This window comes from Oncorhynchus mykiss, chromosome 1 (genome assembly GCF_013265735.2).
Source record: "Oncorhynchus mykiss isolate Arlee chromosome 1, USDA_OmykA_1.1, whole genome shotgun sequence".
Taxonomy (NCBI): domain Eukaryota; kingdom Metazoa; phylum Chordata; class Actinopteri; order Salmoniformes; family Salmonidae; genus Oncorhynchus; species Oncorhynchus mykiss.
In genome coordinates this window covers 31,612,463-31,638,881 of record NC_048565.1, presented here as the reverse complement: position 1 = coordinate 31,638,881, position 26,419 = coordinate 31,612,463, and the positions used below count along the sequence as shown (strand labels likewise).

At 41.2% G+C, this 26,419-nt stretch overlaps 1 protein-coding gene across 5 annotated transcripts; it reads left to right on the top strand.

The window, feature by feature from the left end:
• The first annotated feature begins 183 nt into the window (after positions 1-183).
• On the top strand, positions 184-24,706 carry LOC110521169 (titin). Of its 5 annotated transcripts, none has more exons than XM_021598606.2 (15): positions 184-519; positions 877-1,156; positions 1,479-1,511; positions 1,951-2,072; positions 8,800-8,917; positions 9,048-10,482; positions 17,713-20,284; positions 20,458-20,605; positions 21,225-21,352; positions 21,456-21,491; positions 21,934-22,208; positions 22,402-22,490; positions 22,662-22,879; positions 22,976-23,024; positions 23,656-24,706. In XM_021598606.2, exons 2-15 carry the CDS (start codon positions 1,017-1,019, stop codon positions 24,020-24,022), a joined length of 5,730 nt encoding a protein of 1,909 aa, XP_021454281.2. In that variant the 5' UTR covers positions 184-519; positions 877-1,016; the 3' UTR covers positions 24,023-24,706. The 5 variants fall into 5 exon arrangements, with proteins under 5 accessions (XP_021454281.2, XP_021454295.2, XP_021454288.2 ...); XM_021598613.2 differs by lacking the exon at positions 184-519 and adding an exon at positions 547-771; XM_021598620.2 differs by lacking the exon at positions 1,479-1,511.
• The last annotated feature ends 1,713 nt before the right edge of the window (positions 24,707-26,419 follow it).

Sequence of the window (26,419 nt, the reverse complement as noted above, 5' to 3'; positions counted from 1 at the left end):
GGTGTTTTGGAAGAACTCTTGAGGGGCAGGCAGTATCAAGGGAGAGGGCTGTCCTGGGTAAGAACCAAGCATGCTTAGGTCGTCATCATCTACCTCATGAAATAAATCCCCAAGTATCTCTGGACACATGACATATCAGTGTTTTGCAATAAGTCTTTCACCAACACAGTGTCCCACCTAGATGTGAGTCTATACTCACTGCTGTCAACATGTTAAGAGGTTGTGTTTTAGACATGACCTTTCTTGGTCAACTATGGTAGTGTTTAATGATCTGTTTTCTCTTGGTATTTCTATTTTAAATATTTTTCTCAAATTTGGAGAACATTCATTTGTTCTCAGAGCAAAATAGCGTTCTCTTGTTGAATACATGTCTGAAGGCTGGTTTCAGAAAATGTGATGTGCACTTGCACCTATTTGTAGGCCTGCTATAAATAGGGTCCTGCTGGCACCACAAGCATGTGTTTGATTGACAATTGCAGTCAGAGCTTTGCCTCTGGGACTTTGAAAAGCCTATCAATGGTAAGTTCACAAATTCATCAACTTTTGTTTCAACCAAGAAGTGTTTGAGTTCAATGTTAGTTCTCTGAATTCTAGAATAATGTCTAAGGGTTCAGCTTGACTCCTAATAACCCTTGTAGAGCCTGATAACGGTTCATATGTATACCTTTTTCATTGCAACTGCTTAGCTTGGTCAAAGGAAAGCAGTTGTCACTGTCTGAATTACTTTGGAGTTTTGATAATTGTTGCATTGCTTGAGAAAGGTGCATACAGGTAATATTTTCTTTGAGGATCTATTCAAATGAGTGAATGGTTTCCCAGACTAACCTAGACCAACATTTAACAGTATTAACAGCTGTTTTCTCCTTTCTTTTCCAGCTACTCTTACACCGGTAAGACACTGCAACTTGAAACTGGGGCTTTGATACATGACAAGCTGAGCCTTTTTTACTCAAGGAGCAGTCTGCTGTAGTAGACACATTTCCTTTATATTTGTGGGAATATCTGTTGAGTGGACAATGACTTCCAGAAGACCAATGACCCGTTCTTACTCTAGCAACGGGAGGTCCGGCGGCAGCTACAATGAGGAGGAGCCCAGCTCTTCGAATGGCCGCTTGGAGAGCAGCAACTACCTCTCCAATGTCAGGCCTGAAAACAGGTAGATCACCTCTTCTTACTTGTTTCATTGTGACGCTTGGCGTTTCAGTGCGACTTTGTCCACCACACACATTCATTAGATATTTCGGCCACCTCAACATATCTGTGGATTGTTTCCTAATGTCCAAAATGCTACATGGCAAGTAATAACCAAGTAACAGTATTTCAGCATTCTCAAGAAAAGCACAACTCTTAGAATACCAGTAATAATCTCTTTTGTAGCCTACTTTATAAATACAACTGAGTCCCATGTAAGAGAATCTAAGACACAAAACCACCAATATGTCTGATGGGCTGCCTTTATTTGCCTTCTCTCTGAATAGCTACTCAAGGTATTCTCAATCCAGGTCATCGAGGTAATGCATACTTTTACAACACCTATTCCAACTAACATCTTAACCACACATCCCGGTTTACCCCCAAGAGTGAAAGAGCAAATCTACACCGGTTTTTAACAATACTGTAAGTGAACCTGTTATATTGACTTTGATGTTATTGAACATTGACGTTGATATACAATTTCATTGATATGACATTGTTGAAAATATAACTTTGTAAGTACTTTTACCATGTCACTTTTTCAACTGCTGAGAAATGTTTAATGTTTGAGAGAGCAATCTCCCTTCACAATCAGTAATGATTAGTAACTGCCTTCTTCCCCTGCCTGGAATAAACAATGTACAGAATAAAGGTTGGCTAAAAGATCCCTGAAATATTGGCCTTCTCATTGGAAAGTACTTTAGCACATGCCCTGAAGAACAGACACTCAAGCTAAAGCACCCTTTCTTTCTCCAGGAGTACATTGTTCGGTGTGATGGCTCAGCTGACTGAGGACACCCAGCCTGTATTTGAGACCACCGTTAAATCCAAGGCTGTGTCAGAGAATTGTAATGTGAAGTTGACGTGTGTGGTTACAGGTACGCCTACATCCTTCAGAGTTGTGTATGTGTGGGAATGCATTAGATAGTTGTGAGTTGAGGATTTGGAGAAAGCGGAGAAACAAACCAACTTCTAAACAGCGATGCAAACATGAAGTGAGAATGGCGATAAATGATGAGAAACGTTGACTTTTGCTTCCTTCAATACTCCCCACTTGGCAAACAGTTCGACCTTTATCATAAAAAAAACTATGTCACATCTTGAGCACTGATCCACAACTGGAAAAGATGTTTAAAGAACCCCCACGGGTAGTTTTCAGAAGCGCCCCCAACATCAGTCAAATGGTGGTGAGGTCTGATCTTTCACCAACGCTGCGTAGCACCTTCCTAGACAAAATGTGCCAAATGATAATTACAGATGCGGCCATGTAACTTCACGAACAAATGCAAAAGCTCAATTCCCCTATCACAGGCAAGGCCATTAAGATTACAGGCATCACTATGTGTTCCACAAAAAATATGCTATACCTGATCAAGTTTATTTGTGGTCTATGCTATGTAGGAAAAAATTAAACAAGATCTGAAAACAAGGATTGCTGAACACAGGAGTAATATCAGGACTCTTGATCAGAGAAACGCCTATAGCTGCGCATTTCATGGAAGCTCGTCACAACATCAGCTCTCTGAGATACATTGGTATTGAACATGTTAAGACTCCTAGGAGGGGGAAATACTGATAATCTATTACTGATGAGAGAATTGTATTGGATTCACCGTTTGTCCACCATGTTTCCTAAAGGTCTGAACTAGAGGTCGACCAATAACAATCGGTAATCTGTATTTTTGGACACCGATTGGGGACAATTTTTTTTTTTATTTTGTATTGTTTTTACACCTTTATTTAACTAAGCAAGTCAGTTAAGAACACATTCTTATTTTCAATGACGGCCTAGGAACGGTGGGTTAACAGCCTTGTTCAGGGGCAGAACGACAGATTTTTACTTTGTCAGCTCGGGGATTCGTTTTTGCAACCTTCCGGTTACTAGTCCAAGCTCTAACCACCTGCCTTACATTGCACTCCACGAGGAGCCTGCGTGGCAGGCTGACTACCTGTTACGCGAGGGCAGCAAGAAGCCAAGGTAAGTTGCTAGCTAGCATTAAACGTATCTAAAAACAATCAATCTTAACATAATCACTAGTTAACTACACATGGTTGATTATATTACTAGTTTATCTAGCGTGTCCTGCGTTGCATATATTCGATGCGGTGCCTGTTAATTTCTCATCGAATCACAGCCTACTTCGCCAAACGGGTGATGACTTAACAAGCGCTTTCGCGAAAAAAGCACTGTCGTTGCACCAATGTGTACCTAACCATGAACATCAATGCCTTTCTTTAAAATCAATACACAAGTATATCTTTTTGAACCTGCATATTTAGTTAATATTGCCTGCTAACATGAATTTCTTATAACTAGGGAAATTGTGTAACTTCTCTTGTGTTCCATGCAAGCAGTATATGCAGCAGTTTGGGCCGCCTGGCTCGTTGCGAACTGTGTGAAGTCCATTTATTCCTAACAAAGACCCTAATTAATTTGCCAGAATTGTACATAATTATGACATAACATTGAAGGTTGTACAATGTAACAGCAATATTTAGACTTAGGGATGCCATCCGTTAGATCAAATACGGAATGGTTCCGTATTTCACTGAAAGATTAAAAGTTTTGTTTTCGAAATGATAGTTTCCGGATTCAACCATATTAATGACCAAAGGCTCATATTTCTGTGTGTTATTATGTTATAATTAAGTTCAAGCTAGTTCAGCCACACCTGTTGCTGACAGATGTATAAAATCAAGAACACCGCCATGCAATCTCCATAGACAAACATTGGCAGTAGAATGGCCTTACTGAAGAGCTCAGTGACTTTCAACGTGGCACCGTCATAGGATGCCACCTTTCCAACAAGTCAGTTCGTCACACTTTAGCCCTGCTAGAGCTTCTCCAGTCAACTCTAAGTACTGTTAATGTGAAGCGGAAATGTCTAGAATCAACAACAGCTCAGCCACGAAGTGGTATGCCACACAAGCTCAAAGATGGAACCACCGAGTGCTGAAGCGTGTAGAAAATAGTCTGTCCTCGGTTGCAACACTCACTACTAAGTTCCTAACTGCCTCTGGAAGCAACGTCAGCACAAGAACTGTTCGTCGGGAGCTTAATTAAATGGTTTTCCATGGCCGAGCAGCCGCACACAGGCCTAAGATTATCATGCGCAATGCCAAGCTTCGGCTGGAGTGGTGTAAAGCTCGCCTCCATTGGACTCTGGAGCAGTGGAAATTCGTTCTCTGGAGGGATGAATCACGCTTCACCATCTGGCAGTCCAACGGACGAATCTGGGTTTGGTGGACGCCAGGAGAACGCTACCTGCCCCAATGCATATAGTGCCAACTGTAAAGTTTGTTGGAGGAGGAATAATGGTCTGGGGCTGTTTTCCATGGTTCGGGCTAGGCCCCTTAGTTCCAGTGAAGGGAAATCTTAACACGAAAGTATACAATGACATTGTAGACGATTCTGTGCTTCCAACTTTTTGGCAACAGTTTGGGGAAGGCCCTTTCCTGTTTCAGAATTACAATGCCCCCATGCACAAAGCGGGGTCCATACAGAAATGGTTTGTCGAGATTGGTGTGGAAGAACTTGACTGGCCTGCACAGAGCCCTGACCTCAACCCCATCTAACACTTTTGGGATGAATTGGAATGCCAACTGCAAGCCAGGCCTAATCGCCCAACATCATGGCCCGACCTCACTAATGCTCTTGTGGCTGAATGAAAGCAAGTCCCCACAGCAATGTTCCAACGTCTAATGGAACGCCTTCCAGAAGGGTGGAGGCTGTTATAGCAGCAAAAGGGGGACCAACTCCATATTAATGCCCATGATTTTGGAATGAGATGTTCGACAAGCAGATGTCCACATATTTTTGGTCCTGTAGTGTAGGTCACTGTAGTTATAACTATGGCCACCACGGGTCCTGCGCGTAATGGTCATATGGACGGGTATTACAATGTAATCTCTTTTTTTTTTACTGTTGCCTAGGCTTTAACTTGGACACATTTGTATGTATATTATCCGATATGACCATATGTACCTCTGTGAAAAATTATGATTGACTATGCGCAAAAGTGAATTTAATTGTTTCCTCACCCACCATTGCATGTGCGTAATGGTCATGTGAGGTGAAATGTGTATATTTTGGGATGTGAGCACTCTACAAGAATAGTCAATAAATCAGTAAATTGGGAGCATAAAGTGTGCAGGCCTTCCTGTTCTTTACAATTATTCTAAAGCGTATTCAATAACGTGAAAAGAAAAAAAGCAGTTAAAAAATAAAGGCAGTTGAGAGTAAATGATGCAATGTCATAATGTTGGCGCAGAGAATCAAGACAAAAATAGGTTTGAAAATCTAAGCAGGTTTTGCTGTTGCCTTCCCTCTGGCACTTTGGTTGGCTGCTTTTCAACTACAGCAGTAAAACTTGTGGCCTTGCATACCGCTATGATGCAACAGTCTGAAACATGCCTTTGTTCTTGATACAATTTCATTTCAAAACTTCAATTTTTTATTTATTTAATGATTAGTGGCTACTGTGTGATATCTCAAGGGTAACTTGTAAATAAAAAAATGAGGATAATGATGGTGTACTCTTAATGAGAGATAAACATGAAACTATCAATATCTTATCAAAAATATATATACAGTGCCTTGCGAAAGTATTCGGCCCCCTTGAACTTTGCGACCTTTTGCCCCATTTCAGGCTTCAAACATAAAGATATAAAACTGTATTTTTTTTGTGAAGAATCAACAACAAGTGGGACACAATCATGAAGTGGAACAACATTTATTGGATATTTCAAACTTTTTTAACAAGTCAAAAACTGAAAAATTGGGCGTGCAAAATTATTCAGCCCCTTTACTTTCAGTGCAGCAAACTCTCTCCAGAAGTTCAGTGATCCTCTCTGAATGATCCAATGTTGACCTAAATGACTAATGATGATAAATACAATCCACCTGTGTGTAATCAAGTCTCCGTATAAATGCACCTGCACTGTGATAGTCTCAGAGGTCCGTTAAAAGCGCAGAGAGCATCATGAAGAACAAGGAACACACCAGGCAGGTCCGAGATACTGTTGTGAAGAAGTTTAAAGCCGGATTTGGATACAAAAAGATTTCCCAAGCTTTAAACATCCCAAGGAGCACTGTGCAAGCGATAATATTGAAATGGAAGGAGTATCAGACCACTGCAAATCTACCAAGACCTGGCCGTCCCTTTAAACTTTCAGCTCATACAAGGAGAAGACTGATCAGAGATGCAGCCAAGAGGCCCATGATCACTCTGGATGAACTGCAGAGATCTACAGCTGAGGTGGGAGACTCTGTCCATAGGACAACAATCAGTAGTATATTGCACAAATCTGGCCTTTATGGAAGAGTGGCAAGAAGAAAGCCATTTCTTAAAGATATCCATAAAAAGTGTCGTTTAAAGTTTGCCACAAGCCACCTGGGAGACACACCAAACATGTGGAAGAAGGTCCTCTGGTCAGATGAAACCAAAATTGAACTTTTTGGCAACAATGCAAAATGTTATGTTTGGCGTAAAAGCAACACAGCTGAACACACCATCCCCACTGTCAAACATGGTGGTGGCAGCATCATGGTTTGGGCCTGCTTTTCTTCAGCAGGGACCGGGAAGATGGTTAAAATTGATGGGAAGATGGATGGAGCCAAATACAGGACCATTCTGGAAGAAAACCTGATGGAGTCTGCAAAAGACCTGAGACTGGGACGGAGATTTGTCTTCCAACAAGACAATGATCCAAAACATAAAGCAAAATCTACAATGGAATGGTTCAAAAATAAACATATCCAGGTGTTAGAATGGCCAAGTCAAAGTCCAGACCTGAATCCAATCGAGAATCTGTGGAAAGAACTGAAAACTGCTGTTCACAAATGCTCTCCATCCAACCTCACTGAGCTCGAGCTGTTTTGCAAGGAGGAATGGGAAAAAATTTAAGTCTCTCGATGTGCAAAACTGATAGAGACATACCCCAAGCGACTTACAGCTGTAATTGCAGCAAAAGGTGGCGCTACAAAGTATTAACTTAAGGGGGCTGAATAATTTTGCACGCCCAATTTTTCAGTTTTTGATTTGTTAAGGATATGGCAGACATATGCCCCCTTTGGAGAGATTGGGTACCCCTAGTAAACTGGAAAAAAAAATCTGTCAAAAATTGCTAATATATGCAAATAAAAATTATTATTGGATAGAAAACACTCTAAAGATTCTAAAACTGTTGGAATTATGTCTGTAAGTATAGCAGAACTCACAGGGCAGGCATTCTTCCAAACTAGTTTTTGTGGCCATGAAAGTTGGAGCAACTTTGACGTCATGGCCCCCACCCTTCCCAACCAGTTATGAGGAGACTTAGGAGACTTTCTATCTCTTCCGCTAGATGTCCTCTTTCAGTAGAGCTTTGAATCGTTCAAATCCCGCGAGAATTGACCCTATGGGAGTGAAATTAGTGCGTGCCACGAGAAAATAGGCTGTGCGTAGGGGCGCGAATTGGTCCCAGCCATTCCTTTGTTCCAGCACTCAAGAGAAGGGCAGACGATGGCCGATTGAATTGAAGTTTGTTTTGTGTGTCTAAAACATCATAAAGCTTGCTTCTGCACTTAGTCGACATATAATATGTAATTTTGAAGTTTTGATGCGCAACTTTTCCGGACCAGAGGACGTTTTGGGTGCATTTCAGCTGATGTTATTAGCAGTAGCTAATACAAAGACGCAAGACTTGAAACCAAACAATGTATTGGGTAAGTATGAAGCCTTCCAGAACATTCTGAACGAAGACCATCGAAGGTAAGGGAATATTTATGCTTAAATCTGTGTTTCTGTTGACTCCAACATTACGTAGAAATGTAGCTTGGAACTGAGCGCCGTCTCAGCATATTGAATAGTGTGCGATTTCTGTAACGTTAAAAATAAATCTAACAAAGCGGTTGCATAAAGAAGCAGTGTATCTTTCTAACTATATGTAGAACATGTATATTTAGTCAAAGTTTATGATGTCTATTTACGTTATCTTGCCGCGCTACCTAGATTTCCTGCGGGCATTTTTGAGTAATTTCTGAACGTGAACTCACTGTAAATGGACATTTATGGATATAAATGGCATATTATTGAAAAAAAAAAATGTACTGTGTAACATGTCATATTACTGTCATCTGATGAAGATTTTCAAAAGGTTAGTGAACGATTTATTTTTTAATCCTGCGTTTGTTGATTGCATGTTTTGGCTATTCAAATGAGCTGTGTCTGGTGGTGGTTTTACATATATATGTGCTATGTTTTCGCCGTAAGACATTTTAGAAATCTGACTTGCTGGCTAGATGAACAAGGTGTTTATCTTTCATTTGAGCTATTGGACTTGTTAATGTGTGGAGGTTTAAATATTGTTAAGAATATTTTTGCGTTCCATGCGCCACCGTTTCAGCTGAACGTGGGAGGGTTGATTCCCAATTGGGAACCAATATCGTAGACAGGTTAAAAAAGTTTGAAATATACAATAAATGTCGTTCCACTTCATGATTGTGTCCCACTTTTTTTTTACTGTATGTATGTATTTTACTGTATGTATTACTGTATTTTACTGTATGTATTACTGTATTTTACTGTATGTCTGTGATGTACCATCTCCATGTGATGTCCATAGGTAACCCAGCCCCAGAACTGACGTGGTACCGAGACGACATGGAGTTGGACCGATACTGCGGTCTTCCAAAATATAAAATTGGCTGCAATGGAAAAACTCACACACTCCATATTTACAAGTAAGTAAGACAGAGAAAACCATATACCAGAAACCATATAATTCAACAATTACAATTTGGGTTTTCTATTTGAACTTGTGCTCAATGATGCCTGCACAGTTCCTTAAATTATTTGAGCCTCTTTTTGCAGCTGCACAGTGGATGATGCAGCCATCTATCAGGCTTCAGCCAGGAACAGCAAAGGCATTGTCTCCTGCTCTGGGGTTCTGGAGGTAGGCACCATGAGTGAGTACAAGATCCACCAGAGGTTCTTTGCCAAGCTGAAACAGAAGGCAGAGAACAAGAAGAGGGAGTTGGAGGAGAGCAGGAAAAGGGGCAAGGAGAACATCCAGAAAGAGCCTCTGGAACAGCAGCCTCTCCGAAGAAGCCCGATCCCCTCTCAGAGGAAACGCCGGGCCTCAAGCGTCCCCTCCTCACCACCAGATGGGGAGGAGATCACAGTCAGCCAGGGGGCAGAGGCTGTGGAGCAGCTAGCACCTGCTGTTGAAGAACCTAATGGGGTCAGTGCTAAAGCCAGTGAATTGGCTCCAGTAAAACCTACAGAGAATGGGGGCAAAATTCCCAACAGAGAAACCAGAGAAGCCAAAAAGAAAATAAAGATCTCAAATGGTGTAGATTCTGGTGTTGTCAGCAGTAGTCATACAGGACCAGGCAGTAGTCATACAGGCCCGGGCACCGGAGAAAATTCATATGATGGAGGGATAAGTTTGTCTCAATTTCTGGCAGATACCCTTCATTCGCAGACTGCTGAAGAAAAGATCCCTGCACAAGTGGAGGAAACATTGGCAGCGGAGACAATGGATACTACTGCTGCTGATCCTGAAACAGATGTGAGAGAGGAGAAGGGGAGAGAGAGGGAGGACAGAGAGGGGATGGACAGAGAGAGGATTCTTGGAGAACAGGAAAGAGAGAAAATGAGAGCGGGAGAACTGTCAATTGAGAGCGAAAAAGAAAGAGCAAGAGAAGCAGAACAGTTGCATAGGACAACAGCACATAGCAACACAGCCTCAGAAGTCAAAATGGAGGCTAAGACACATGCCCACAAGGAGGGAGATCATCACAATCACCACCACATGCAGGAAACTCTTTCCAATGTGCTCCACTCAGTCAAATACTTTTTCTTTGGTAAGAGCAAGAAGGATCATGCTTCTCATGATCATCATGTGAAAGGTCAGGAGAGCGAGAGAGGTCATACATTAGCCCCAACACAGCCATACCCTAGCCTTCCCCATCCACATCCACAAGAGCAAGATGGTCAACCAGAGGTGTATAAAAACCCCACAGAGGAGACAGTACCGATGGAGGTAGATGGGCTACAGAAAGCCCCGATAACTATGAAACCACACCAGCAGCCAGATTCATTGGAACGGTTGAATCCAGATGAACACGAGCGTGGAATTACTATTTCACACCCAGAAGAACCCCCTTCAGCTTCCAAAAGAGCACCAGAGAGTGTGCCTCGTTCACTGAAGCATGTTGAGCAGAGTGCCATGGATGTATGTCTGGAGGTGATCAGCAACACTACAGAGACAGTGCCCATGTCTGGCCCTCCAGCCCTCAGTGAGGTAAGTTGTGCCTTGTTGCTTCTAAGATTACATTGACCGCTCAGTTGCACACTGCAGTAGGGAGCCACTTAAAGGCTATTTATAGATTGTACATTTGTGCAACAAGACTTGAGTCTAACCACTCCAGGCCAACAGCTAAAATGATACATATGATTAAGCCACAGCAAATAGCTAGAGAAAGTCCAAAGAACATGCTGAATGCAGATGAATCATAACAGAGACTATTAGTTTGTTAGTTGTGTGTTCGTAGCCACTGTACTGTCTAAAACAGACAGAACACACTAACCAAGAAACTATCAGCAACATGGGGGCATGTTGTGTGTCAGCCAGGCTCTGTCAGACTATCTAGACTCTTGAGAGTGTGGGTTTCAATGCATCAGTATCACTCGAGAGCAACACCTCAAGCAATGTAGTGGGGGAAACAGGGAATCTGCCCAACTTGTATAAAAGAATGAGACCAGTTCGGGCAATCTGGTGTTGACTAATACAAATAATTCTCAGGGAGATTGGATAAGCTGAAAAAAAATTGTATTTACAAAAACTCCTAGAAATTGAAATGAAAAACATTCTGTAATTCTCTGTGCACTGTTTTCATTGTGCTTTGATGGTAATGACAAAACTCTACATCTATCTCACTGTCAAACTCTTAGGGTTGTATTAGCACACATTTGCATGTACTGAAGAAATTAAGATAGGCGTACCCAACTATTATGTTGTGACCATGAAATATCATTATATTTTAACAATTAGCTCTGCTGGATAATATAATCATCTATCCACAATATTAAAGCTGATCTACCCCCCCAAAAGTCAAAAGTTTGGACACACCTACTCATTCAAGGGTTTTTCTTTATTTTTACTATTTTCTACAAAGTAGAATAATAGGGAAGACATCAAACTATGTAGTAACTGAAAAAGTGTTAAACAAATCAAAATATATTTCATATTTGAGATTCTTCAAAGGAGCCACCCTTTGCCTTAATGACAGCTTTCCACATTCTTGGCATTCTCTCAACCAGCTTCATGAGGTAGTGACCTGGAATGCTTTTCCAACAGTCTTGAAGGAGTTCCCACATATGCTGAGCACTTGTTGGCTGCTTTTCCTTCACTCAATGGTCCAACTAGGGCTGTTGCGGTCACCGATTTACCGCCACACCGGCGGTTACCAGTCATGAAGGCAGTCAAATTCCACATTACCGTTTGTCACAGTAATTAGGCTTCTCCAAGCTCTGATGCTACCAAACTTGCTAACTGCCTGGCACTCAGCACTCTATTGTCCCTCTAATCACTCTGACATCAATGCAAATGTATTTGAAAATCGAATCAAACACTTCATGAGAGCCCATGCGCTCATGTTGCGCAACATTTCTATAGGCTATGCAATTGCGCAAGAAAACAGAGTGATGGCCACTAATAAAAAGACGAGGATCCCATCAGCTTTCTGTAGGCTAGGACTGCTATATTTATTTGTCGAACTTTCCTTATATTAAGCACATTGCTCACATTTACAACAGGAGTATAGCCTACCTGGCTGGCATGAAAATTAAAATGTTACATTTTTTTTTAAATTAACCACAGGGAAAAGCATAGATGCTATTTAAGTGTATAGATGACATGCATTTTTTCCCGCTGCCCCTGTTTCGATACAGGCGCATGATAATGGTACATTCTAAATCAAAACAAATGTCACACATACATTATTTAGTATATGTAAAGACAAGATTAAATCAAGGATAGTCTGATGGGTGACAATATTAACCTACCACTTGTGAATGATATTATCACTTGTGAATGATGCCCAGCATAAGAATGCCTTTTTTAATATTTATTTTTATCATAGTCGCACATCTCATGTAGCCTATCCCATAGGCCTATATGTTTTAGTAAGGTTTATATCACAACTAAAGTGGCCAAATAACTTCTTCAAATTAAGCAAGGGATGTAGAGTCTAACTAGCATTTCTATGCAGTGCGTAGGTTTAAAAGTTTGAAGATATTTTTCACCATAAAATGTACCTTTTATAAAAGCATTACATGCATAATTGCATTTGCGGTCACTTTTGATAAGGGTGTTTTCCGCTAATGGAACATTGGTGCTTATAGCCTACTACCATGTGCGCATTGCAGCGCTTATAATGTGAAGAAATAGCCTAATAGTTTATCAACATTTTAAGCTAAACATTCTGATCTGTTGTGTCAGCCACATTGCATAAAAAAAATGTTTGATGCTAGTGGTTGTATTGATTTGGGATCTATTGCATCCCACAAGTGTCCCAGACGATGTTCGGAATATTTATTTCTCGTACAGAATAGAATTGGTCAACTTTTGTACTATGGGGGATAGTAGATTGACATAGTCTAGTGCTTTTGCTGTTCATTAGGCCTACTCATCTTGTTGGCTGACGAAAAGTAAATGTGGACAGTTCTTCCAATATCTTCAATATGCACCTCGGAGTTGGATAAGGACACGTGCAGGTGCGTCCCCGATGTGACTGTCTTCACTTGTAGCCTGTGAGAAAGACCCGATCACATGACAGAGAGCCGTGTAAGTGAGAGGAGCTTCGGATTGCGCAGAACACTCAGGGAGAAGGGCACTACGCAGCACTCCGGGCTGCAAAAGGCATGCATTTCTTTAGGGTGCATTATGGCCACAAAGGGGATGCCACCGTGAAATTCAAGGTATTATCAAGTTGTCAAATTGTGAATGAGAGACTATTGGAGTGTGTACAGACTGCGCAATAAGAAAGCAGAGCTCATGCCTTTCAAGTTACTTTTTTCAAATCATCATTAGAGTTTCATCATGCAGTCTTACGATGTATTAAAAATCAAAACTTATAGCTCAACGTTTTTGTAGAACAACTAAAGTTGTAAGTGCGTGCCGACACCGCGATGACCTGCTTTATGGAAGAGAAGGAACCGGACACATCTGCTGACCCCCTGTCATGGTGGCGACAAAACCACTCTAGTTTTTTACATCATCAATAATGTGGAATCATGCAGCCCGTATATGTTTAAATAACTCCAAATCAAGCATATAACCTGCTTCAAATTATCACAATTTAAGCTGAATACAGAATAACAGCGCCATGCACGCATTAGCAAGGAAAAATATTCTTTCAATTTTATTCAGTGATGTTCAATTATATTCTTACTATAAAATCATGTAATATAAAATAATGGCACTTCTTCATATTCTAATGTTTCATAGGAAAGACCTGCCTAAAATTAATAATGGATTTATTGTGACGGTGTACAGGCAATTAAATGGATTTATTACACTTTAGACTTTTAAAATGTAGATGTTTAAAAGGCACGCATCAGCAGCTTGCATGTGTGGAACTCCTTTATGTTAATTAATAGGCAATTACCATGAGACCGACGGTAATTGACCATCACCAGCTGATGAAATTTCGTGACAGACACAGCCCTAGGTCCAACACATCCCAAACCCTCTCAATTGGGGTCGGGTGATTGTGGAGGGCAGGTCATCTGATGCAGCACTCAATCACTCTCCTTCTTGGTCAAATAGCCCTTACACAGCCTGGAGGTGTGTTGGGTCATTGTTCTGTTGAAAAACAAATTTTTATTTTATTTATTTTTTCTTTATTTAACCAGGCAAGTCAGTTAAGAACAAATTCTTATTTTCAATGACGGCCTGGGAACAGTGGGTTAACTGCCTGTTCAGGGGCAGAACGACAGATTTGTACCTTGTCAGCTCGGGGGTTTGAACTCGCAACCTTCCGGTTACTAGTCCAACGCTCTAACCACTAGGCTACCCTGCCGCCCCAAATAACAGTTCCACTAAACACAAACCAGATTGGATGGTGTATCGCTGCAGAATGCTGTGGTAGCCATGCTGGTTAAGTGTGCCTTGAATTCTAAATAAATCACTGACAGTGTCACCAGCAACGCACCCCCACACCATCACACCTCCTCCTCCATGCTACACGGTGGGAACCACATGTGCAGAGATCATCCTTTCACCTACTCTGCGTCTCACAAAGACACGGCGGTTGGAACCATTTGGACTCATCAGAACAAAGGACAGATTTCCACTGGTCTAATGTCCATTGCTCGTGTTTCTTGGCCCAAGCAAGTCTCTTCTTCTTATTGCTGTCCTTTAGTAGTGATTTCTTTGTAGCAATTCAACCATGAATGCCTGATTCACGCAGTCTCCTCTGAAAAGTTGAGGTTGAGATGTATCTGTTACTTGAACTCTGTGAAGCATTTTTTGGGGCTGCAATCTGAGGTGCAGTTAAATTGCCATTTTGGCTCAAATGCATTAAGAAGGAAAGAAATTCCACAAATTAACTTTTAACAAGGCACACCTGTTAATTGAAATACATTCCAGGTGACTACCTCATGGAGCTGGTTGAGAGAATGCAAGAGTGTGCAAAGCTATCAAGGCAAAGGATGGCTACTTTGAAGAACCTCAAATGTAAAATATATTTCAATTTTTTTTAACACTTTTGGTTACTGCAGGATACCATATGTGTTGATTTCTTCACTATTATTCTACAATGTAAAACATAGTAAACAAAGAAAAACCATTGATTGAGTAGGTGTGTTCAAACTTTTGACTGGTACTGTATATATAATGGTTGTTTGATTGTAGTCCTGCCCACAACTTACTGACGTTGTTCATTGTAATGTTATACCGTACACAACGCAACTATATGACACATCATAGACTAACTTCACTGGCAAACTGATATGGTTCTATTTAATGTCTCAGTAATGTAACTAGAATCAACATCTCTCTCAATGCCAGTGTGACACATTATGACACTAATTCTATTAGTCCCCTACGGTGCTAATTCCAATTAACCTGAAAGTCTGCTGCCCATTGTGTTTATATTGGATTAGAACATTAGAACATGCAGTAAGGGGAGCTGCTCTCCACTCTTTACACAAACAATGGTTTTGTGGATATGTTTCTCCATAATGTGGAACTGCAACTCCCCTTTCCGGTTGTGGCCAGTTAATGTTAGAAGTTGTGGCAAATCAATTGGAGGAACTCATAACAATGGACAGAACTTTGTTTGTGCACAAGACTAAAAATTCTGTTAAAGAGGCCTTGTTCAGGCTAGAGTAAAAAAAAATTAGACTGAACATGACACCAGTTCCTCTTCATTTAACACAACTCGGACTCTCCTGTTCTAACATGTCATGGAACTGTAAGGGGTCTGTTTGACGTCACATAACAAAATGAATGACCTGAGAAAAAAGCCAGGGGAAGTTGAAGATAGATTCCTCAAAATAATAAACGTTATTATTCAGATATTTATACTACATACTGCTCTTCAAACAAACCTGTAATCCAGGAAAAATATTGCATTAGAATAAAACATTTATGCATCTGATTGTTTTAATTAACATGGAAATTGCTTTTGCCACAGGCAATGTTACTTTTTAAAGGCTCCATTTTTCAAATATAATTTATGACTTTTATGTTAAAGTCACGTGTTGTCTCTATTTCCCCAAAGACAATTACATTTTCTAAGCATGTGCTCAGCAACAGCAAATTACTTTCAGCATTAGTCACTTGAGGTGGGATGATAGTCCCTTGCCAACAGATATGCACTCATTCATTCAGCTCACTGTGCAAGCAACACACCTGTTAAAGGACTGGGGAAATCCCCGACTTCAACACAACAGGTCCATTTACAGCATCCTTTAACCTACTGTACCTGACAAGAAAACATCTGAATTATCCCAACACCTGGTCCCCCTTTAAATACATTACTGCAAAATAGAAAAGCATTAAATAAAATAAACGATAGAATGGTTTAATTTATTGATTCTTTAATTGTATCATCAGATCATATTATTATTTCCCTTATTAGACTGCCATATATAATACAGTAGCTGTTACGGTTTTCTTTGGGTGAAGTAGAGTCGGACCAAAATGCAGCGTGGTAATTTAGATTCATCTTTAATAATGATGAAAAACAAACAATACAAAAACCTAACATGAAAACCTAACAGCCTATACTGGTGCAAACCAAACACAGAGACAGGAACAAGGACAATCACCCACAAACACACAGTGAAACCCAGGCTACCTAAATATGGTTCCCAATCAGAGACAATGACTAACACCTGCCTCTGATTGAGAACCATATCAGGCCAGACATAGAAATAGACAAACAAGACATCCAACATAGAATGCCCACCCAGCTCATGTCCTGACCAATACTAAAACAAGGAAAACACACACGAACGATGGTCAGAACGTGACAGTAGCAGTGTTTGGGTTACAGGTTTTTTCCTTGTGTGGAAAACATGAGGAACCGTTTACCTTATCTGGTGCAGATAAAGCTGTCCGTTTTTAAACACTTGACATTTTCCAACACTTGGTTTCAATTAAACTTGATCCTGTTCGATATGGGTAAGGGAGAGTTCATGAAAACTGACCGGTCGTAAACATTTTTTTTAAATTGTCCGTGGTCACACAAACATTATGTACACATTTGCCGATTTTAACATATTCACAAAGGTTATACAGTTCACGTATGTTGAAAACTCTGGGTGACACTTTATTTGGATATTCCCATATACTGTATTTTATCTTCAGATGATCATACTATCAACAAACTATCTGTTGATAAGAATCTGCTTGCTAAGGTTACAGTAAAGGGTTAGACTAAGTGTTATGGTAAAAGGGTTAAGATTAGGGTTAGGGCTAGGGTTAGGGTTAGGGTTAAGATTAGGGCTAGGGATAGTAGATAGTTGAAATGTTGTTGACAGTTATTGAATATCTACGGAACATCTACAAACCATCTATCCAAATAAAGTGTTACCAAACTCTGATATGATTCCTTAAATATTATGGAATTATATTATATCTCTGGACATTCTTTAAAACTGATTTATTATGGAAAACAACTTTCCTCAGTCTTAAAGAAGCACTGAGTGTTCAATAGTCAAAGGTGAACATACTGGCCTTGGTCATGTGGTTGGCCATAACAAATAGTTTGTCAATGATTTAAAAACCCTTTTCGTTGCAGATAATCTTTATTGGTTTGTGATACTTCTCCAAAGCTAAGTGTCGATAAAGATTCATAGTCACAAGATAATAGGATTTACCTTAGTGGTAGCTGATATAATCATAACATAGTAGTTATCATGGTGTTGTTATTAATTATGGTGTTGTTCAGGGCTTTACAAATACCATGTGAGTGTTTGATGTTATGTGGTACTAAACAGCTGTGTTTGTTTTTGCCTCAAGGCTGCCGAGGATCAGACCCAGGCAGACTCAGTCCCCCACATGGTTGTCTCAGCCCCACATGAGATAAACATCCAAGAGTTTTCATCCGGGACTGATCAGGTGACAAGACTAAATGATAAAACTGAAGATTTACACAAACCGGGTATATCTGACTCTACACGGAACCCAGACCCCAGCAGTGGAGCAGGTCCCCACATGTCAAACCTAACTAGTATGGATGACAGTGGGAGTGCTCCTAACAGTAATGTCCCACCCACAGTCAGCCAGTGCCTCATCGAAAGTGAAAAAGAGAAGGAAATGCATGTGGATGACAAGGGCATTGAAAGTGTCTATAAGAATCATGGAGAGAAAAGTGATGTCAAAGCAGAGAATCAACCATGTCCCACTTTAAATGTGAGTGCAGGGATATTTGATATCAAAACACCTGCTGTGGAAGAGAGAATTGAAACATGCCATTTTAAAACACAAGAGCAGCAGACTCTTACTTTGGATGATAAAGTTAGTACACACAATTCTAAGTCCCAAGACAAGGATATTGATACTTTGCAAGAGAATGTAGAGACAATTTCTTCAAAAGCACACGTAGAATGCATCCCGGTTTTAGAGGAGAGTAAAGAGAAAATACATAACAAGGAGGAGGAGATACATTTCAAAATATTGGAGGAATCTTCTCCCACTTTGCTGCAAAAGAGTTTAAAGAATAGAGTTCTAAAAATAACAGATGAATACCCTCCTGTGGCAGGGGAGAGCATAGAGGACCATGATCTCAACACAAAAAGGAAAACTATCTTAGCTTTAGAGAAAAGCGATGAAAGTGCCTTAAAAGTGGAATGTACTCCTGCTTTGGAGAATAGGTTAGTGGACTGTCCATTTGGCAACCAGAATGTGAGTTTACAGAGAAATGAGGTGCCAACCCTCACTATGGAGAAACGGGTTGAAATTGTGACTGAGATAAAGGTAGAAATGCTGGGTGAATCTAAGAGACACTCAGAGAGACAGCCTGTGAGAGGCTCTGCCATTGTGCCCGCTGAGCAACCAGTGGCAGCATCAGTTACCAGTCGAAAGGCTAATGCCCCTCATCTGGGTGGATATTCTAGAAATGTAACAGAGATTAGAATTGTAGATTCTGCTCTTAAAATCCAAGAAATCAAAATGATTGTGACAGAACAACAGACAAAAGAAGAGCCAATGATTATACCAAATATAGAGATTACGGAACCAGAAGTCAAAGAGCCTACACAGCCATTAATACGTATTACACCCAATGAACCTACATCAGAGTCAGCCATTTTCCAAAAGGATGATGCAAAAGATGTTTTAGACATAATGATCACAGAAAAAAGTGCAGCTGTTACCCCAGTGATAATTGATGTGACACCCACTCAAGAAAGTAAGCAGAATAATATTATCATCGAACCAATGGAGAAAGTGCAGGAAGTTACACCAGTTGAAGAGGCAAAAACGCCTACGGCAGAGAAACCAACGAGTAGTGAGTGCCTCACAAAGACGGATAATAAGTTCATTCCTAAAATAAATGTTTCATATTCTGATGATAGTGAACTAGACCATGAGCATCCACAAGTTAAGCCCCTCGTCTTAGATACAGGAACATCGGAGGAAGTACCCAAAGTGCCTCTGTTTGTGGTCCCTCCTATTTCTGTAATCTGTGAGGATAGCCCTTTCGAAAGCGAAGAGCTTCTTAAAAATGAGAGTAAAGAATCAGAATCCTTCGTGGCTATGCTCAGGGGGGTCAAGAGTGATTTAGAAAATGATTCTACCCCTGAGTCTGACAAACCCCATAGTATTCCACAAAAACAGACTATAGAAACAAAGGAACGTAGTGTGATAGACAATATCCCCTCTGTGTCATATAAACCCGTAATGCCATCAGAAGAAACAACAATCCAAAAAGCTGAGGACATCAGTATTACAGAAACTGATAAGGTAAAACCACTCAAAGAGTCAAGGATAGAGTCTTACATCATTGGCGATGAACCAAGAGAAAGAACCCCTATTGAGAGGCTTGCTGTCAAACCCCCAACACCCCCCAGGAGTCCCAGTACTCTTCGTAGGTTAATGTCCAGGACTCCCCCTGCCATTACTGTGGATGACCCTGCTAACAGTGAGAAGGCAGGATTGGAGCAGAGTGGTGGAGACACCCCAACGTCCTCCCTGTCTTGTGAGAGCAGCCCCAAGCTGAAAAGAAGGGACAGTCTGACCCTCATCCGCTCTGCCACGCCTGAGGAGCTGGCGTCTGGAGCTCGCCGCAAGATCTTCATCCCCAGGGAGGGAGAAGGGGTAGTGGTGGCTCTGGGTGTGGGTGGTAGCCCACTGGACACCCAGGTCAAGGAGGCGGCTCCATACTTGTCGCCCAGTCAGGCTCGCAGGGCAGCATTCCTGCAGGCCCCAGCAGGCTCACAGACCCCACCGCTGGAGAGACGTTCCCCTCTGCTGAGCCGTAGGAAGGCAACTCTGGAGGTGCCTAAAGTTGTGGAGACCAACACAGAGGAGCCAGAGAGCCCAAAGACTGAGGTCAAACCTCTTGAGAAGGAGAAGCTGAACCCCTTCAAAGGTAAAACAATAAAATAGGAAATGTATGAGATTAATCCAATATTGTTTCTATGTCCATCTCTTGGTGTTGGTGTCTCCTATCAGGAGGAGCTGATCAGGAAGCTGCTTCTGAATGTAGAAACGTTAGAGGAAATCATGTACAGTATATCTTTACCTTGGTGTCCCCCCACCCAGCTCCTCAGGTTATCCGTAAAATCAGGGGAGAGCCCTTCCCAGATGCCTCAGGACACTTGAAACTCTGGTGCCAGTTCTTCAACGTGCTCATTGACTCCTCTATCAAGTGGTACAGGGACGAGGAAGAGATAGTTGAGGTGAAAAGAAGGTAAATCCCTAGGGCATCTCCCAACCCAGAGTTTACAGTAACTGCTTGCAATACATCTATCTAGCGGTGACATGGCATTTATATTCACTCTGATCAAAGCCATCGTGCATTTACAGTAATAGACACCTGCCCTCTGAAAACAGTTGCTTTGTACAGTATTACTGTAAGCATTCATTAATAGCCCCATTGGTTGGTTCATCTGGGCCATGTGCTATATTTGAAGAACTAATGTTCTGAAGATGAACAGCCTTTAATTTTAGCAGCGGGTTTATCACACAGCCATATCATTCTCTCATTCTCACTCTGGGAGGTGTCCAGTTTATGTGACGAGGGAGCCCACAGCTCTGATCCTGACTGACACAGGGAGGTGAAGCTTTGGCCAGACACAGCCACTGAAAACTGAGACACTATTTCGCTATTCACCAGGGGGCTTTAAAATATAAATCTGTGCTATTGGCTGCTAGGTCAGAAAAATCTCCCCTCATGCAAGCATGGCACGCAGCACTACTGTCTGTCTCAGTCTCACAGTGACCTCTTGTGGAGGTGAATACATTATTGAATATGCTGTGAGCGTGTGTCTTGTGTCACGTCAACCTTTTTATCTTCTTTTATTTCCCAGTGGAGGAGATGAGAGCCAAGTAGCGCTGGCCATCGTCCAGACATCCAGTCAAGATTGTGGGGTGTACGGCTGCACAATCAAGAACGAATTTGGGACTGATTCAACTGACTTCCTTCTCAGCGTAGACTGTAAATTATGTTAACCTAGTGGCATATTTCAAATCCCACAACATTACTTCAACCATTTATTCCATGAGTTACTAATTGTGTTTGTTTTTTTGTTTTTCTGCAGTACTTTCAGAGTACTTCCTGCGTGAGGATTTAGAAGGTAAGCCTCATAGGCACTGAGGAGGTTTATACAGTATTATAAACCGGGTGGTTCGAGCCCTGCATGCTGATTGGCTGACGGCCGTGGTATATCAGACTGTATACCACAGGTATGACAAAACATTTATTTTACAGCTCTAACTATGTTGGTAACCAGTTTATAATAGCAATAAGGCACCTCAGGGGTTTGTGATATATGGTCAATATACCACGGCTAAGGGCTGTGTCCAGGCACTCTGTATTGAGTCATATGTCCAGGCACTCTGCGTTGCGCAAAGAACAGCCCTTAGCCGTGGTACATTGGCCATATACCACACCTCCTCAGGCCTTATTGCTTAAATAACTTAAACATACTGTATTGTTGACTACCTTATTGCTATGATATAACACAATGTTCCTGCTCCTGTAGAGAGTTTCTGACATTCATATTGCATCCTTTACAGTTGGAGAAGAGATAGAAATGACTCAAATGCTGTTCACCAAAGGCCTAGCAGACCCGGGATACTGGGGGGAGAAGTTCTTTGGGCGCATCATGACACAAGAGGCCCACCTGGGAGAGGGCTGTGCACACAAGGCCTGCAGGGTGAAGGTCATCTATGGCCTGGACCCTGTGTTTGAGTCCGGAACCAACTGCATCATCAAAGTACAAAACCCCATCGCCTATGGGACCAATGAGGACAGCAACCTTGCAGAGAGAAACATGGAAATTACTAAGCAGGTGAGTCTTACTGTACATCACATCATGAGGACATTCAGGTACAGATTTAAGAAACTAAAAAGAGTCCAGGGTGCATACCAGTGCATAATGGGTTTTCACTAGTTTAACATTGAATTGGTGATTATAGAGAAAAAGCATATGAGAAAACAAATGTGACACAAATGCAATGCGTCTTTGCCTTTTGTCTCACCAGGAGTGCAAAATCCAAAACACAGTTCGGGAGTATTGCAAAATCTTTGCTGCTGAGGCGAGGGTGATTGAAAACTTTGGCTTTTCACTGGAGTAAGTAATATAATGACTGCAATTCAAATTTTGATCATTATCAATGATCATTATCAATACACTTATCAATGATCATTATCAATACACAATAGTATGAGTAAATCAATGACAAAAAATGACAGAGTATGGTTATGTCATTCATTCCCTTTGTTTTTCTGCATGCTTACACAGAGTGAGCCCTCTTTATCTGATGTACCGCCCTGCCAACTCGGTCCCATATGCCACTGTGGAGGCTGACCTGAAGGACATCTTCCTCAAGTACTGTATGATGGATGCCAAAGGCAGGCTGATCACCAGAGCCACCTCAGAGGTGGAAATGAAATGCTGCTCCTTCCAGCATTGGATCCACCAATGGACAAATGGCAACTTACTGGTCACTGGGCTGGAGGGTAAGAAAGACTAGCAGACAAGGTCATTCTCAAAAGAAAAAGATGAAAAAAGGCAGTTGAAACAACAAAATGATCCGTGTTATTTGTTTATTTCAGGTGTTGGACCAAAGATCACTAAAGTTAGAATCGTCACAAAATTGAAGGGGTTTGTATATCATTCTATATTTAGGTTCTCATATGGAAATAAAGCTACTTACCAAGCTACCGATTACTTCACACTGGAAGAAGTTAAGCTACATTACAGCTACCCTTAAGAAAAATTGAGTTTACTTAACTATAGTTACTTTGAAAAAGTAGTTCACTACTTCTTTTTTTTATTATTATCACATGTAAATCTGAAATGTCAAACTACAAATTGCAAGAACAGATAACTCTGGGGTCATAAGTTAACAAAATGTGTAATTTAGCCAATTAAATATTTCAAGTGAGAATTAAGCAGGTCTGATGCCAAAAAAGAAAGGAAATGATTGCTTACTTCACCCATATTTTCTTATCTTTTTGCAAAAAAAAGGTAGTGTGTATTTCCAGTAGCTAGCTATACCGCTACATTGAAAAAATATAATTAACTAGAGAAAACACTACCTAGATATGAATTCAGTACAACTACCACCAAGCTACGGCAAAATGTAGTTAAATTCAGTTGAACTACATGTAGTTCACTACTCCCCAACTCTGTTGATGCTATTATTTAAAGTAGGCATATATTCGTGCAAATGTTTTACCAGTTGGTCCACATCGTCTTATCCAACTCTAAGGAAATTACTTCTGCATTGCAGGTATCAAAGCCTTACAGAGGATGGTTCTCCTAAGGTGTTTGAGCAGTTCCTGACTCAGCATCAGTGTAACTACTACTGTGGGCTTCTCAGCCTGAGAACCCTGAAGCCCATGGACACCCTGCAGCAGCCCCCCAAAATCAAAGTCTCCCGAAGCCCCCTGCTCGGCAGGAAGTTGGGCTCATCCAGCCCTCAGCTCAACAGGAAGTTGCTCTCATCCAGCCCCCAGCTACAGAGAAAAGGACTGAACAGCCCCTTGACAACCAGAAAGCCAACCTCCAGCCCAAAGGTGCCAAGAAAGACTGGGGAGACAGAAAACAAGTCCACAGCCAAACCCAATGCCGATGACAGACTCAAAGTTGTGGTATGAGGTAAAAACGACAAAAGGGAATACATATCAAAACAGCTTCCCTTTTCCTTCACACAAACATTCAACTTTGTTTTCCTGTCACCTATTACTGTATTTAGTTTGGTTGAAGCTAAGATGACCAGCATGGCCTTGAACAAAATGCAGCAGACTTTGTGCCTGAAAAGTCCTCATCCAAGAGAAAAACAGGGAGATTAGTTCAAATCTAGGGAATAGGTCAATGACCGACCCTGTTGGATGGTTGTGTAACAATACTGTGAATTTCTCAATCACAATCAGTAGTAAGATACTCCCCCTTCTCCAGCTTACTGTTGAACTGCTGAACTGGTTAATTGAGTGGAGGTACAGTACTTTTAAGGTCTCTTCAACTTCCAGCACTAAGGAAATGGGACACAGTGATTCACCTCAGGTCCAGAACCAAGTGCTCTGTCCCCTGCAAAGGAGAAGAGACTTATGAAGTGGTTGAAACAATGGTGCTGGATGAAAAGCGGTGGCTGTAAGCAGCAATCTAATAGCTTGATGCAGATGCAAGGGGATTGGAGTGCACCAACTGCCTTGTACATCTGTGATGTACTGTATATGTCTTGGACATACAGTGCATTCGGAAAGTATTCAGACCCCTTGACTTTTTCCACATTTTGTTAAGTTACAGCCTTATTCTAAAATTGATACAATTATTTTTTTCTCTCATCAATCTACACACAATACCAAACAATGACAAAGTGAAAACAGGTTTTCAGAATTTTTGCAAATGTATTAAAAATGAGACAGAAAAACCTTATTTACATATGTATTCAGACCCTTTGGTATGAGACTCAAAATTGCATCCTGTTTCCGTTGATCATTCTTGAGATGTTTCTACAACTTGATTGGAGTCCACCTGTGGTAAATTCAATTGATTGGACATTTGGAAAGGCACACACCAGTCTATATAAGGTCCCACAGTTGACAGTGCATGTCAAAGCAAAAACCAAGCCATGAGGTAGAAGGAATTGTCCGTAGAGCTCCGAGACAGGATTGTGTCGAGGCACAGATCTGGGGAAGGGTACCAAAAAATGTCTGCAGCATTGATGGTCCCCAAGAACACAGTGGCCTCCTTCATTCTGAAATGGGAGAAGTTTGTAACCACCAAGACTCTTCCTAGAGCTGGCCATCTGGTCAAACTGAGCAATTGGGGGAGAATGGCCTTGGTCACGGAGGTAGAGTGGCCAGACGGAAGCCACTCCTCAGTAGAAGGCACATGACAGCCCGCTTGGAGTTTGCCAAAAGGCACCTAAAGGACTCTCAGACCATGAGAAACAAGAAACATGATAACTTTTTGGCCTGAATTTCAAGCGTCAAGTCAGGAGGAAACCTGGCACCATTCCTACGGTGAAGCATGGTGGTGGCATCTTCGGGACAAGTCTTTGAATGTCCTAGAGTGGCCCAGCCAGAGCCCGGACTTGAACCTGATAAAACATCTCTGGAGAGACCTGAAAATAGCTGTGCAGCAATGCTCCCCATCCAACCTAACAGAGCTTGAGAGGATCTGCAGAGAAGAATGGGAGAAACTCACTAAATACAGGTGTGCCAAGCTTGTAACGTCATACCCAAGAAGACTCGAGGCTGTAATCGCTGCTAAAGGTGCTTCAACAAAGTACTGAGTAAAGGGTCTGAATACTTGTGATATTTCAGTATTTTTGCAAAAATGTCTAAAAAACTGTATTCCTTTGTCATTATTGGGTATTGTGTGCAGATTGAGGGAGAAAAAAACTATTTTTATCAATTTTAGAATAAGGCTGTAAAGTAACAAAATGTGGAACAAGTCTAGGTGTCTGAATACTGTCCAAATGCACTGTAGAAATTGTTTTTGTTGGTCAGTAATTTGATCTTGTTAATGTTAGTGGAATAGCATGTTCTAAGATGTTCTATTATGGCAGTATTATGCCCTAAAACTATGCAATGCACTCTTCCAAATACAGAGCAAACAATATTACTCTTGCCTCTTTACTGGGAATTTGTTTTTGTGCACATTTTTTGCAAATGTTTTCTTGCCTTTTGAAAATTGCCAGGTTTTTGTAGTTCAGTTCATTTTTGTTGAACTTTATAAACCCCATAATCTGTTAATTAGAAATGAATATGTTCACAGCTTAAGTCTGAACAGTACAGTACACCGATCCCCTTACCCTGGTTCCTCAAACGATTGGCACTTGTCGTGATATGTAACTGACAAAGCTTTGAGTGTTGAAGAGTGGGAAGGGGCTTATAGAAATGAACACTAACTTTGTTAGTGCCATTTACACGCATGAGTCAACTTACAAAGTGAAAGACATGGCTATATAATATGAGAACCATGTAAAAACTGGGTTAGACCTGGCCCATGGTCACAGTAAAGCAGTAGCTCACCTGGTAGCTTATCTT